The following is a 16,354-nucleotide window of genomic DNA, read 5'->3' as shown; positions in this document are numbered from 1 at the left end:
AAAGCTGAGTTACAGGTCCTTCTCTGAGATCACATATGCCCTGGGTTCTCCCCCTAAAAGTGCCCCATGTTGTGCTGTAACTGTCCAGTAACCTTGTCTCCCTTCTAGACAGTGAGCCCTGCCAGCGCACAAAAATGTACCTGCCTCAATCACCAAGATAACCCTAGGGCCCTAGGGTACCAGGTAAAAGTGATGACTCAAATATTTATTTGGAATAAAGAATAAATGAATAGTAAAGACCACATGCAAAGAGTTAAATGAAAAAATACACAGTTACGGGGCTTCCCTGGTGGCACAGTGGTTAAAAATCTGCCTGCCAATGCAGGGGACACGGGTTCAAGCCCTGGTCCAGGAAGATCCCACATGCCGTGAAGCAACTAAGCCCGTGTGCCACAACCACTGAGCCTGCGCTCTAGAGCCCATGAGCCACAACTACTGAACCCACGTGCCACAACTACTGAAGCCCGCGTGCCTAGAGCCCGTGCTCCGCAACAAGAGAAGCCACCGCAATGAGAAGCCTGCACACCTCAATGAAGAGTGGCCCCCACTCGCCACAACTAGAGAAAGCCCGCACGCAGCAACAAAGACCCAACACAGCCAAAAATAAATAAATTAAATAAATAAATTTTTTTAATAAAAAAAAATACAGTTAAATTTAAAAAAAAAAAAAAAAACACGAGCTAGAATGTCTCTTTCTTGGGTTAAAACATGTTAGACACCAGATTACAATTCTGGGGACAGAATCTGAGGAAAACAAACAAAAAGAGAAAGAGAGAGCTTTTCCCATCTTTTGACTCAACCACCAGAAGGCTGTTTATTCTTTTCATAAGCTATCAAGGCTTCTTCTATAAACAAAAAAGGCAAAGCTTCAGGGGACTTAACCATGTCCCAGAAACCATCTTCCGCCAGGGTAGGGAGGTACATTCATATTGGAGAAAATCCAGCACTCATCTCTGAGAATTTTCATAGTAACACAGAAGCGATATTATAGAAATGCAAAAAATTTAATGTTAAAGTAAAACCTGCATAGAAAGACAAAAAAGATACAGAACAAGGTTTTCAAAATAAACTTGCCTTTGAGCTTATAAAACCACTGGTGAGAGACGACTTTTAAAATTCCAAACTTGTACAACAATCTGGGAAGAGCAATTATGAGGTTTCGTGGGGGTAGGACCATTGGTTTCTGAAAATGTGGAGGTTGCTCAAGGCAGAGGGAGGAGTAGGTATACTTTCTCCTTCTCTCGTAGACATAAGAAGTCCAATTTCTATGGCAGGTCTTACAAAAAGCCATCATACAAGGAGCACTACACTCATCACTGTGTACTTGTGCAGCATAAAAAGAATAAGTTTCCTATCTTGACTACTAAAGGATGGTTGTTTCCATAGATACCTGATTTTAGCAACCAACTAGACAAAAACGAGTATTCCCCAAAGTCTACATGTATTACATCTCTGAAACTGTAAACCTCCAGCTACGTAAGTCTCTTCTTGTCAGGGCAAGAAGAGACTTGAACCGTTCTTTCTTGCAAGCCCACATTTGACATTTCTGGAAAAACTCAGGCCCAAAGACTTCAATAGGCATATTTCTTTCTTCCCCTGACACCCTTAAGTTCCACTTTACTAAAGATGTGTAATGTCTTTAATAGAAATTACTGAATCAGATCAGCTTATTAAATGATCACTATGTTTAACATTTATCCCTCAAGGTAACCCTGAGTAGGAACTACCAGTGGTCATATGGGAATCATAAAATACTAAAGAACTGGTTCCAGCCTAACAATTACACTAGACCAAACATAACTTCATCACACTCAAGGACAGCAATGTACTTGGGAGCCCTGCAGGGCACCCAGGGTCCTGACCCCAAGTCTCAGTCATCACTGTGTTAAAGGCTGCAGACCTCTTGGTGAGTGGAGAGCTCTGGGTGACACAATACTGGCGAGCCAGACTCGACTGTGAGGGGCATGGCTACTGGGCCACTCCCAAGGAAAACACTCTCACTTTAGAAAGTCAAATGGCCATTTACTTTAGGGACATTAGTGAGACCATGTAAAGACTACCTGATTCCTTGGTAAGGAAATTTCACTCCCAGCATAACAAGATGGTTTTTAAAAAAACATTTAACACTGTTTCTTTCACTTGGATGAGTCTGAACTCCACCAGTGTGACTGTGGCAGTGAAGGCATGTTGGTCCCTCCTCACAATATGACAACTGCTCTGTGTCTGAGAGCCATCAGGTAGCAGAGACTAGCCAGGGGAAGGGCAGGAAGTGAACAGCGCAGAGGTTTCCAGCCCGTTTGTGCATCAGGATCCTAACCCTAAGTCATTAGACTCTGCACTCAGGGGAGTGGAACAACCCAGGCTCTGCACACCTTGTTCATCAGGCAAGAGTAGAGTGTGTGTCCAAACTCTCTTCCATGACCGGTGAGCTGGGCAGAAGGCAGGCCCAGCCAGTCGGTCCCTCGGGCCAGGGCAGGAAGCGAGAGTCTCTCTTACCCTGGTGCGTGGGGCCGCAGGGCTAACACCAAAAATTCATCCGAAGGAGCATGTCGAGGTTGAGGCAGAAGACTTGTCCCAGCAGGTTCTGAGCAACAGGTGCTCCAGGCAAGGACTGACAGCCAAGGTGCACGGACCACGAGGGGTGAAGAAGCAGCAGCGCGGGAGCAAGACCCAGGGAGGAGAGCGGGAGTGGGAAACGGACGTTGGAGTCAGACACACCTGCGCTCAAATACCAGCCCCGTCACTAACTAGTTGTGTGAATCTGGGCAGGCACTTAACCTTGCCAAGCTCACTTCCATCACCTAAAATATCAGGATAATAGGATGTTTCTCCCATGGGTGTCAGGAGGCTTAAATGATATAAAGCATTTAGCACAGCGTTTGGTAAACAGCACACACTAAATGTTAACTTCTATTATTAGATCAACACCAGCATCATTACTACCGTTTAAAGCAGTTGCTAAAACAGATTCCCAACGAATGGTAGAAAAGGACGCTTATGATCTGTGAATGGGAAAGTGAGCGCCAGTAATTCCAGGGATAATGGTGGGGGTTTTTCAGGACCCCAGGGTGTTTCCCAGGGTCTTGCCTGGGTCCATTTAAAGGACCGAGACGCGGAGGAGCAGCGTCCATCCATGGGCCTGGCCCAGGTGAGAAGTCATCCTGCCCACCCTGCCAACAGCCTTGTGTCCAACACTGTCTTCTGAAAGCAGGACAGACCAACTCAGGAGGAAGCCACCCACTTCCAGCCCAAATGGCTTTTGGTGTCATTTTAAAGGGTTGAATAAAGATGTCAACTGCACTGAAATGACAGTGAAAAGTGCCAGATTCAGTACATCTCCAAAGGGTTTATTTGCATCTTCCTGGAACCTCATTTCTCTGCTGCCATCTGCAGCACAAGGTAACGCAGGAGTATCGTGAGTGGCTGGGAGACAGCCCCTGGTTGTCCATGGCAACCCAGCCTCAGGGAAAGTGCTGGGTGGTGAGCGTGTGGGAGCCTAGATGATGCCATTAGCTGTTCTGGCTTGAATATGTCAGTATGATCAGTGCATATATGGCACAAGAAAAAAACACCCTTATTAGCCTCTGCAGCTATCCCAAGGCAGAGTCTTGTTTCTTTCAGGGAGGAGGTTTGGCTGGCAAACAGGTTCTCTGCTGAGAATTGCTGAGAACAGTGTGCAAATCTCTCTCCACCCCTTTGTTTCTCAAAGTCAGCTCTGTCAGAAAGCCAACTTGGACTGAATTCATGAAAGCACAAGCCAGCTGGCCCTTGGAATTCCTGTGGCCACTCCTCCAAGTAGCCCCATTGTCTCTCAACTTCTATTCTTCCTCCTTTTATTTGGCCACTTGTATATTTCTATCTTACTTTCTCAGAGGAACTTCTTAAAAGCCCTCAGAGGGTAGGAATCAGGTTTCTTTCTACCCAGTACTCAGCTAAAATGCTTTTGTGAAATGTGGAGGCAAGGTCTGAAGTCAGTCACCCTGGACTTAAATCTCAGCTTAGCTATTTACTAGCTGTGCTTCCAGATACATCACAAATTCTTTGATAATCCTCCACTCAAGACATGGAACTTAATCACCACCCCCTCCCTTGAGTGTGGGGTAGACCTGCTGACTCGCACCCAGCAAATAAAATACAGCAGATGCGATGGGACATCACTTTGAGAGAAGGTTATTTAAAGACTACAGCTTCTGTCATGGGCGTGCTCTCTCATTCTTTTGCTGTAGAATCACTCACTCTGGGGAAGCCAGCTGCCATGTCATGAGGACACCCGAGCAGCTTATGCAGAGGCCCGTGGGGTGGGGAACTGATACCTACAAGCAACCACAAGAGTAAGCTTAGAATCAGATCCTCCCCAAACAAGCCTGGGGGTGACTGCAGTCCCAACCAGCAGCTCGACTACAACCTCACGAGAGGCCCTGGGCCAGGATGACCCAGCTAAGCCTCTCCAGGATCCCTGCCCGCAGAAACTAAGATAACAAACGTCTGTTGTGTTAAGCCGCCAAGGTTAGGGTAATCTGAAATGCAGAAATTGATAACTAATACACAGCGAGTAGGTGACATAACCCGAGATCCAATTTCCCCATGTGTAAAAGGGGGATAATGACAATTTTGAAAATCCTATTAGATAATAAATGTAAATCACTCAGCTCAGTGCTTGGCACGTGCTCAGCAATTAGACCTGCTCCTATCATCTTTGTGGGGTTAGTACCATGTCATGGTCAAAAGCAAAGACTTTGAGTTGGCCAGACCTATAAAGAACTCTTACAACTCAATAATTAGAAAATCATTTTTTAAATGGGGAAAGATTTGAACAAAGACTTCACCAAAGAAGACAAACAAATGGCAAATAAGCACATGAAAAGATGCTCAACGTCATTAATCATTAGAGAAATGCACATTAAAACTACAGTGAGATACGACCACATACCTACTAGAATGGCCAAATTTTTTTTAAATAGATAATACAAGGAGTGGTGAGACAGTGGAGTAACAAGAACTCTCATACGTTGCTGATGGGAAAGCACGATGGCACAGTCATCTTGAAAAACAGTTTAGCAATTTCTGAAAAAGTTAAACTTATAGTTACCATTCAGCCCAACAATCCTACTCCCAAGAGAATTTAAAGTATTTACCCAAGAGAAATTAAAATACATGTCCACACAAAAATCTGTAAGTGAATGTTCAAAGCAGCTTTATTTGTAATAACCAAAAACTGAACACCCAAATGTCCATCAACCAGTAAATGGATAAACAAATTACAGTACATCCACACAATGGAATATTCCTTAGCAATATAAAGGAATTAACTCTTAATACATGCAACAACGTGGATGAGTCTCAAAAACATGATGCTAAGAGAAATAAGGCAAGATCAAAAGGCTACATATGGCATAATTACAATACATTTATGACATTCGAGAAGAGAGAAGACTGTAAGGACAGAAATCAGATCAGTAGCTGTCAGGAGCTGGGAGTGGGAGAAGGCGCTTGACTACAAAGCAGCACAAGAGAACTTTTTGGAGTGATTAAAATATTCTATATTTTGATGAGGATGGTGGATATATGACTGCGCGCATTTGTCAAAATTCATCAAACTGCATCCCTTTTTAAAAAGAGCAAATTTTACTGGGAATAAATTATTGTACCTCAATAAATAGGAATTTAAAAAATATGGGATGTTGATAATGAGGAAAGCTACGCATGTGCAGGGGCAGAAGGTATTTGGGGAATCTCTGTTACCTTCCCCTCAATTTTTAAAAAAATATTTATTTATTTGGCTGCGCCGGGTCTTGGTTGCAGCCCTCGGGATCTTTGTTGCTGCATGCAGGATCTGCATTGTGGCACATGAGATCTTTAGTTGCAGCATGCAGGCTCTTAGTTGTGGCATGTGGGATCTAGTTCCCTGACCAGGGATTGAACCCAGGCCCCCTGCATTGGGAGCGTAGAGTCTTAACCACTGGACCACCAGGGAAGTCCCCCTTCAATTTTGCTATGAATCTAAAACTGCTCTAAAAATATAAAGTCTTAACTTAAAAAAAAAGAAGTAAATGTATTAGAAAGGCATCTCAGTGAGATGAATGAGATATTACAGAGCTTTAATTAAAGAATATTTTGATGCGAAAGAAAAAGAAAGATGAAGGGAAGGGAGGGAGGGAGGAAGGAAGGGAAAATAGGGGGAGGGAAGGGAAAAGACAGAAAAGAGAAAAGAAAAGGAAGAGAAAGAAAAGAATCTTTTTTTATCCGCCACCAAAACCTGAAAACCTGTCCCTGAAGGCAGTTTGGTACGAGACTTTGGAGTGGAACAGACCTTGTTCAAACCCCAGCTCTGCAGTTACTAGCTGTGTCACTGGGCAAGTTACTTAACCTCTCTGACTAAACTCTGTAAAGTAGGGATATGACTAGCACTGACCTATTATTATCATGATTTAATGAGATAAGGCACAGTCCATAATCCTCAAAGTGACAGCTCCCCTCAGCACACCCCACTCCTCAAACCCACAGTGGGGATCTTGTTAATTCAAGTGCCCACACAATGGTGACAGGAGTAGAGTCTGAGAAGCAGCGTGGACAATATAACCTTAAATCATTTAAGGATTAAAGCTGGGGGAACAATGAGGCAAAGAGCAGCAACGCCTTTTTTTAAATTCCTTCAACAGATTCAAAGGAAATCATGGTTCCAGTCGCCTGCAGAAGGCTATGTGCTCAGAAACCTAAACATTTTCATTTGGAAAATAAATGGTTCCTAAGGAGTAGAGGCGACAGGGGACAACTTTGGCCTCCTGAAACAAGGGGTGGATTCTTCTCAGTTATAGACTCAATATCTGGGAAGGGACACAAGGTATGTTGCAGAGGTGGGGGGGCGGGGGGAGGGTTGTCTCAAGCATGCTTAGTCCAGGCTCAGACACAAACTTGGCTTTGATTTTCAAAACTGTCTTTTCATGGGTGTATGCGGTAAAAGCCAGACGTGGAGCCTAGAAAAGGAGAGGCCACTGGGTAGGGTCACCACACAAAGAAAATGGGCCAGCTCTGCACCATTTCCTTAGCTCCAGAATACACTCCCCAGGAAAAGACGTCATTAACCTGATATTAGATAGGATGAGAACCTCAGTTTTCAAAGAGAAAAGTCACAGACAAGCAATAAGGCCAGCTGAAAATCCAGGATATAAAAAAAAACGCCTGCACACAAAACAACAGTGCACCTTAGAATCAATATTCTCCAGACACAAAACTGGCAGAAATTTAGATCATAATGAAGGTGATATTCAAGTCCATGGGAGAGAGAGATTATTTAATAAGATAACTTTGAGGCAACAGCCTCATGATCTGCAATACAAATAAACCTGAATTCCTACCCTCACTCTTTACACCAAAACAAATTCTAAGTGCATCAAAGATTCAAACGTAAAACAGAAATCATAAAAGTACTTGAAGAAAACACAGAGTATTTTTTTTTAAATCTCAGAGCAGGGAAAACATTTCTAAGCAAAACCTAAGCTATAAAGCAGAAGATAGATTAATTTGACTACTTATTATTTTTCGGGATTCAAAATGTTACAAACAAGTTTAGAGACAAACTACAAACTAAGAAAAAAATATGTTAAACACATACAAGGACCTAAACTCTTTAAAAAGAGCATGTAAAAACCATTAATAAAAAAAATACAGTCTAACAGAAAAATGGGCAAAGGACATGAACAGGGAATTTCCACACCCCCCAAATATACAAATGCCAATAATCCTATGAAACCAAGATTAATCTTACTCACAATTAAAGAAATGCAAACCAAAACAAGATGCCATCTTTTAAAGGATATTTGACACATATATGTTTAGATATTTTAAAAAATGGAAATTATTGCAAGGCCCATCAATAGATGACAGTTACACAAATAATAGCACATAAATATAATAAATGACATGCACCTATTACAATTTAAATGCTGTTTTTACCTATACTGATAACATTGAATGCAGTCTGTAGCATCTGGTTGAGTAGGAGAAAAAGATTTCAATCTGTGTAGCAAGAGTCCATTTATCTAAAAGTGTACAGTTTGACCTATTTGTGAATAAGTGCACAGAGATATGTCTGGAAGAAAATTCATCCAAATGATAGCAGTGACTGTCCTTGGGTGGAGGGATTTCAGGTGATTTTTACTTTATTTCGAAATCGCAGTATCCTTTTAATAATCTACAATGAGCATACATTTCTATAATCAAAGAAAGCTAAGTTATTTTCACTTTGAAAAATATGAAGAAGTTTTGATGCAACGTTCCAACAAAACAAAACGCATCAACATGCAATAAGGCAAACGATCCCAAGGCTGAGACCCATGCCCTGTGGCTGCCCCTCTTAGCTGGCACTGTGCAACAGGAAGCAGACAGGTAGGTAAAGATCAGGTTTACAAAGGTGGAGCAGGTGCAGGATGGTAAGGGTTCAAGAACAGGTTTGGAGCGGGAGACTCAATTCAAAACCTGGTTCCAGGGGGCTTTTCTGGTGGCACAGTGGTTAAGAATCCGCCTGCCAATGTAGGGAACACGGGTTCAAGCCCTGGTCTGGGAAGATCCCACATGCCACGGAGCAACTAAGCCCATGTGCCACAACTACTGAAGCCCGTGTACCTAAAGCCCGTGCTCTGCAACAAGAGAAGCCACCGCAATGAGAAGCCCACGCACCACAACGAAGAGTAGCCCACGCTCGCCGCAACTAGAGAAAGCCCGCGCGCAGCAATGAAGACCCAACGCAGCCAAAAATAAATAAATAAAATAAATAAATTTATTAAAACAAAACAAAAAAAAAACCTGGTTCCACCACATTAGCTGTGTTGACTTTGGGCAAGTCACTTAATCTCTCTGACCCTCAGTTTCCTCCTTCCTGAACTAGGATAACTGCCTCTACTTTCTATGTGATATCTTCAGCTCACTGCTTGGCACACAGTAAGTACTCAATAAATGTCAGCTGCTTATATTATTATCTGGGACATTTGTAACCCTTGTTCACATTGCAACCACTATGTTCTCCATGATCTGGGGTCACAAAGCAGAGTGGAGAGAAGCAAACCTCGGAAAATCCAAATATCTGGTCTTGGACAAGATGCTTCTCTAGCCCCGTGAAACCCTTCCTGGAAGCAGCAGGCGAGGAGTAAGGCAGCCAACCGCAAAGAGGAAGAGAAGGACAAGGCAAGGACCTAGGTAATCCCTGGGTGCTGCCTACTTGTAGTGGATGAGCCAACACGACTCATTCCTCTCCTCTACCCTTCCTCCTGGGTTGGCTGGGACCTCCCCCTAGACTTCACGTTAGGATCCTGGAAAGACGACTCGAATGCCAAGCTAGAAAGGCCTTTAGAGACCATCTAGTGCAGCATCCTTCATTCTACAGGGGAGGAACCTGAGGACCACGGAGGGGAGGGGACTTGCAGGGAACCAGAGCGCCAGTACCCAGCACAGACCCTCCATCATGGTGTCCCCTCCTACGCTCATCCTTCCCTCCCCCTGGCTGCCCCCTCACACGCTCTCATTTCCCCCATATCTTTCCCCCACTTCCTTACCTGTAGGACTCCTTAAGGGCCCCTTTCTCCTCTGGCAGCCCTAATTGTCCTTTATGGCTCTGTGGTGAGGGGAGAAACCATACTAGGACTGTTCTGACTCAAAGAATGGCCTAGAATGAGGACTGCTGTGGCCATCACTACGTCAAGACCCACCCAGCTACTCCTCTGCTTCCAAAAGAAACAGAGCCCAAACCATGGTGTAAAACAGGAAGGGAAGAAGAAAGAGACCTGAGTTATTCTCAAACCTCCCTGGTGACAGTGAAGGTTACCTTGAAACCCTTAGGAAAGGAAGACCCTGGAAGACAGAGGTACCAGCAGATTCACGAGGAACCAGCAGACTCCATCTCCTAGGTGGTAAATACAACCGAGATGCAGGGCAGCCATGGGTGAGGAGAGACTTGGAGAAAGGAGTACAAGGCCATTTTCCCAGATCACAGTTCCAACTCTTGGCAGTGACTGGGCTGAGGCTTACCTTGGGCAGGCTAACTGGAGTCCTGGGCTTGGTCCTTGGGTTTTTAATCAAGAGCCTCTGATCCAGAGGGAGCAGATGATATTTCATGGCCTCGATGAGGAAGTCCTTACAGGTGTTGTTATTCTTTATCAAAGCTTCTTCTTCAACTGTCTAGAGGTAATAACCCATAGGTGATCCTGGTGCAGAACTCGGCCCCATTTCCCAAGCCATCTCCCTGGGCTGAGTCATTCCTGTACTCTCACACTCATTCGTTCCCACACCGCACCATCTCAGACCCTAAGACAAAGGTCCACAGAGTTACAGCTTAGTGCCCACCTCCTGCATCTCAAGAGCACAATGGAGTAAGTGATTAAGCTCTGGCATCAAGCAGACAGGGATACAAATCCCAGCTCTACCATTTAACTCCTCTGATCCTCAGTTTCCTCACCTGTAAGATGTAAGATGGGCATATTAAAGTCCCCCACAACCTCACAGGTTGTGTTTGTTTGCTTGTTTATAGGCTTAACGAGATTATGCAAAACAAAGACAGCTGATTGTCCCTAAAGCTTCTTTCCACATGCCTTCTGGTTGGAACGTATTATAATGTTTAAGGCAAATGGCCAGATATTTGAGAGAAGGAGAGGGAGGGAAAGAGGAAAATGGTGGGATGCATCGGCCAACCTTTGGAGGCACTGGGTATAATAAGGTGATATTCAAGAAGAAGAATTCATATTATCTTACAGTGCAAGCCTCAGGGAGAAGTGTCCAGTGAGGCACTCTCCAACAGAGCAGTGGTATCAGAGCAGAAAGAATGTCCTGCACAAAAGCCCCACCAACTGACCTCCGCTTGGACCCCATCTAAGCTGGGGCAGTGGCTTCTTCATGCCTTACTCTAGAGCCAAGGACTTAAGCAGGTGCTCAGCAAGCGTAGGCCTAAATATTTCACAAGCAAAGCTAAGGGTGAACCACGCTGGTACCCTGACTCTCAAATCTCCACCTTGGGCACAGGTCAGATTGCCACGTGGCATATCTGTAAGGGGTAGTGTGGTCTTCGGAGGCTACTTCATGTCTTCTTTGCTGGACTGTTTGGGAGCTGTTAGCAAGGTCAGCTCCATTCAGCAGCTAACAGTGATTGAATGTCTCCTGGTTGGGCAGCTCAGTGCTGGACGCCAGGGAGAAAATGTTGAACAAGACAAGGGTTCTGACCCAGAGGCCCTCAGGTCCAGTCAGAGAATGAGAAGGGCCTCCCCACCTCAATTATCTCAGCCCTCAAGCTGTCATGCACAGGCCTGGCTGAGCCGCTCCTGGGTCCCCCACCTGTAACTAGGAATGGGAATGTGGCCAGGGCCATCACCTGCTGGGCAGTGTTGGAGATGGCAGGAAAAGAAGGATCAGTGAGAGCGCCTCTGTTATCTCTGGACCTCCTTCCCCACAGACGATCCCCAGGGACACTCCGTTTTCTTGGAAGGTTTTTTTCCCTCCTACTGAGGGATTGAGGCAGGTAGGGAGAAATCATAAACGTTTGGGGTCAGTTAAAAATTAAAAAGGGTGGGAGAGGATCTCTTTAAAAGCTTGGGAAGAAGGAAAAATGCATGAATAGCTACTTCTCCCAAAGAACTCATTCGGCTTGAATGAAAAGCTCCCTGAGAGAGTTAGTACTTCATGGGTACAGAGTTTCAATTTGGGATGATGAAAAAGTTTTAGAAATGGGTATGGTGATGGTTGTACAGCACAGTGAATGCAATTAATGCCACTGAACTGTACACTTAAAATGGTTACAATGATGAAGTTTATATTGTACATATTTTATCACAAGGACAAATTTTTAAATAAGATATGGCATGTTATATACTTTGGCACAATATTTGTAAATATTTAATAAAAGCCTAATAACTGTTAGCTATTAAAAGAAAACAGCAACAACAACAACAAAACAACTCCCCCAGAAGTCAGTGTTGGTACAGGTCTGCCCAGAGCTTTCCTTTCTCTCCTCCTCCTCCTCTACCATCAGCCATCCCCAGTGGATAGACTAGTTTGAGGTTTCAAGGTCAAATGAGTGTTAATGAAACATCTCCTTCCAGAGGTGTTCTGGAAAAAAAAAAAAAATGTCCCACACAACAGTTCTCATGCACATTGTCTCTGACCTCCTTCTTCTCCAGATCTAAACCCTGACCTTGCCCTAATAACCCAGGAACTATTTCCTAAAGTCTTCATTAAGTTTCCATTGTGGGCACCTGACGGAGGTTGTGCGTAGGGGTATCTAAAGCCCCTTTAGCTTTCTCCGGAACCCAAGTCCACAAGCCGCCCTTCCTCCTTGTGAAAGTGAGACTGTGCTGGAAGCCAGGTGTCTGCCTTCACCGGTGGTCAGGCCCCACTCAGGATAGTGGGAGGTTTGGCTCTGACACGGGGAGCTCAGGTGGGTTCGGTACCTCTGCTGAGGGGGCCTCTCCTACACGAAGGATGTGCGGCCACCAGGTGGCAGTGGTGCCATCCAAAGTGTAAAACGCAGGGCACGTCTGAAGGCTTGAGAATATACGCCCCAGCCCCTGAGAAGAGGGCTAAGGTTCAGAGATTCAGAGAACATTCCACTGACTCCTGAGGCCTGTGATCAACAGCATCACAAGCTGAGGACTTTATAAGTGCTGGTAAGGATACTCTCTCCCGCTACTACCAACGGTAGCAGTGGTCGTGAAGACAACAGAGATATCACTGAACACAGGGTTGTAGGCTTTACGTGGTTTATCTCATTCTATCCCCAAACGACCCTATAAGGGCAGGGGCTATTTTCACCAGATGAGAAGACAGAGGCTTAGCAAGGTTGAGGATTCGCCCAGTGTCTTACGGTCAAGAAGTGACAGAGCTCAGCTGCTGGGCTGCTGAACCTCCTCTTATCCTGGCTTCACATCTGCCATTCCTCGCAGAGACTTCTTGAGGACGGCTGAGGGCTGGCCTACTGCCTTGGCACTTGTTATTTATCTATTTAAGTTTTATCCTCTGCCTGCTTGGAAAACATCTAATGCCATTGACACTACAAAGTTAAGTCATGTAATATACAAACAGAAGAGAAAGTATTAAAGGTGGCACCTGCTTAGGGAAGGTGGGTGCTCTAGAGCCAGACAGACTTGGATTTGAATCCTGACCCTGCCACCTACTAGCTGGTGACTCCAGATAAATCCCAACCTCCATAAGCCTCAAAGCCCACATTTGTAAAAAGGGGATTTTAACCTCTGCTCACAGGGTTGTTACAAGGATTAAATGAGAAAACATGTGGCGCCATGTTTTATAGGAAGCAGATGCAGTATGTATTCCAGGCACTTGTGAAGAGCTGGTTTTTACAGTCCTGAATTGGGCCCCAAGTTGCCTAACACGAAGGCAAAAAGGGAACATAGAAACATGATGGAAATGACCCTTCTTGCTTCAGTCCTGTACAACAAAAGCAGCTAATAACTTCTGTTGAACACGTGTTATCCCCAGCTCCATGCTAACACCTGAACTGCATCCTTACAACTCCTTTGGTCCTCACAACAACCCTGCTGGGCTCTAGTACAATTTCCCTTCTAGAGAAAAAGAAACTGAGGCTTAAAGCTAAGGAATAGAAGAGGAGGAACTAAACCTAAGTGTCTCATTCTCAAACCTATGCTCTTAAACCTTACACTACCATGCCTCACACTGAACCCAGTGGGTTGGTGCCCTCACTCCACAGAAAAGACCCATGAAACTCGCCACTCCATACAACCAGGGTTGCCCACTGCTACTCCTAGGAGGCCTGGGTGAGCAGGGAAGCGCTTGGTTCTTCACACAGCACTCACCTGGACAAGGTAATCCCTTGGTAAGAGAGGGAGACGGACGTGTTCCATCAGCTTTGCCATGTGCTCCAAACGGGTTTCTTTCTCATAATTGATCCATGAAATCACAGCTTCAAATACCTGTAAGGAAAATCAACATAGGTAACTTTTGCAAAGAGACAATAACTTTAAACAGCTTTCAAACAACTTCCTCAACCTGAAAAAAGAAAGAAAAGTTACAAGTCATCCACAAAGGTGTTTAAGCTAATTTAAACACCTTTAAATTTAATACTTAAAACAAAACCACAAAGTCTCTACTATCTGACATCAGAGAGTGCTCTCTCTCTCTCTCTCTCTCTCTCACAGGTACGCTAAGAAAAACCTGCTACCCCAAACACAGAATCATCAAGGTTCATCGCAAAACAAAAATCAATTCCAGTAGTTACCTCAGGGTAGAAATACAGAGCAGTAACTCTAAACCAAATTTTACAAAGACTGTCTAAGAGGACCAGAAGCCCTGGGGGTAATGTCATCATGCCCATCACACATCCCCGTCTCTTCATCTATCTCCCATGTTCATTTAATGCAGAATAAAAACAATAAAGATATCCTCTGCAAAAGCTGGCTGTAATGGTGAATGTGACACTGAATGACAGAAAATGGCAAAAATTTCTCCTTGGGTCAAACCTCTCCTTTGAGGAGAGATTTCATTTCTATATAAATCAAAATGGGGCTTGGAACCAAAAAGGGGAATCTATGGTTTGGATGTTTGCCTTACTCAAGGTTAAGTTCAAATTCAAACTCTGCACCACCATATACACAGAGACACATAAACTTCAATGTTGGTAAGACAGCGGGGAAACCACCACTGTTAATGGAAACTTAACTAACACGGCTTAAGAAGGGAAGGAAGAATTTGGCAATATCAATCAAAAATTCAAATGTGCATATCTTTGACCTTGAAATATCACTTCTAGAGCTCCAATCAACAAAAACATTCACAAAAGTGGTGCAAGAATATGTGTTCCAAGATGTTTGCAGCAGCGTTTTTGTAACAGGATAAAAAAGGAAACAATCCAAAATCCACTAGTGGAGAAATTATTAAACGAGTATCGATACCATGGGATATTTTCAGCTGTTAAAAAACAATAATAACAATAACAACTAGTAATAAGACAAAACACTTTCTTGTGCCAGAAAGCAAGAAAGTGCTCAAAGATTAAGGGGGACACAACGAACACAGAGCGAGCTAGATGGCGCTTTTTCATTGCCGTCGTTTGGGACAATTTAAACATCAAAAAGAATGATGAAGAAATCAGTTCTGCACTGACTGGGAAGGGGCCAAAGGAAACTTCTTCTGGTAATGGATATGTTCTTTATCTTGATAGGGCGGGAGCTATGTAAGCATATGCATTTGTCAAAATGAATTTAATTTTACACTTAATATCTATACATTTCACTGTGTGTAAATCATACTTCAATTTAAAATATTTTTAGTTAAAAGAAAAGGATAGTAATGAATCATAACCCAAAGAATAAAAAAAGAATCCATGAGTCTACAAGGACACTTTAAAAAGTGTGGGAAGGGCTGCTCTTCCCAGAAAAAGGCCTTCTAATAAGGTAAAAGGGATGACAGAATTAGAAAAACATTGTTTTGCAACCACCAATGTAATAACTGATTCAGCAAAGATCGTCCATAGATGCTGAAATCATTGGGTGAAAATTTGTTGGAAAAAAGATATTCACGGTTCTCAAAGTGCCACCTGACAGATTACTTATTCATTACATGGGGAGAGTGGGGGAGCTTCAAATGGGTATATCTGACAGATACCACCTTTAATAAGTGGTCAAAGTCAGCACCACTAATAAATAGGACTAATTTATATTATTGTGTTAGCCAAAAAGTGCCTTTGGTTTTTAAGTAAAAATAAAAGACACATTTTTCATTTTCACCAACAACTTTATTGAACAACATATTCACCGTTTTGTTCCACTACCTTCTGACATTTTTCAGGCAACTTCATAATTGCATCTTCCCAAAACTTTGTATCTTTTTGAGCAAAGAACTGTTCCAGGTGCCTTTTACAGTCTTCCAGGAAATTGAACTTTTTTCCATTAAGAGAATTTTGTAAAGACCTAAATAAATGGAATTCCGAAGGTGCAACGTCTGGTGAATACGGCTGATGAATCAGAACTTGCCAGCCAAGCTGTAACAGTTTTTGCCTGGTCATCAAAGAAACATGTGGTCTTGTGTTATCCTGATGGAAGATTATGCATTTTCTGGTGACTAATTCTGGAGGCTTTTCGTTGAATGCTGTTTTCAGTTGGTCTAACTGGGAGCAGTGCTTGTGGGAATTAATTATTTGGTTTTCCGGAAGGAGCTCATAATAGAGGACTCCCTTCCAATCCCACCATATACACAACATCACCTTCTTTGGATGAAGACCGGCCTTTGGTGTGGTTCATTTCGCTTGCCCCATGATGTCTTCCGTTCCACATTATTGTACAGTATCCGCTTTTCATCTCCCATCACAATTTGCTTTAAAAACAGAACGTTTTCATTACATTGA

At 43.6% G+C, this 16,354-nt stretch overlaps 1 protein-coding gene across 5 annotated transcripts in view; it reads right to left on the bottom strand.

The window, feature by feature from the left end:
- Positions 1 to 16,354, bottom strand: part of KLHL3 (kelch like family member 3) — a 123,433-nt gene that overhangs the window by 30,411 nt on the left and 76,668 nt on the right. For all 5 annotated transcript variants that reach the window (XM_082454605.1, XM_082454604.1, XM_082454606.1 and 2 more), the window contains 2 exons: positions 13,809 to 13,925; positions 10,021 to 10,170 (listed from right to left, as the gene is read on the bottom strand). In XM_082454605.1, coding sequence (XP_082310731.1) covers positions 10,021 to 10,170; positions 13,809 to 13,925 — 267 coding nt within the window. The remainder of the gene's footprint in view (positions 1 to 10,020; positions 10,171 to 13,808; positions 13,926 to 16,354) is intronic.

The sequence above is a fragment of the Balaenoptera physalus genome (genome assembly GCF_965194825.1).
Source record: "Balaenoptera physalus genome assembly, chromosome: 3".
Classification (NCBI taxonomy): domain Eukaryota; kingdom Metazoa; phylum Chordata; class Mammalia; order Artiodactyla; family Balaenopteridae; genus Balaenoptera; species Balaenoptera physalus.
The sequence above is the reverse complement of the archived record's forward strand: the minus strand, read 5'-3'. Positions and strand labels throughout refer to the sequence as shown.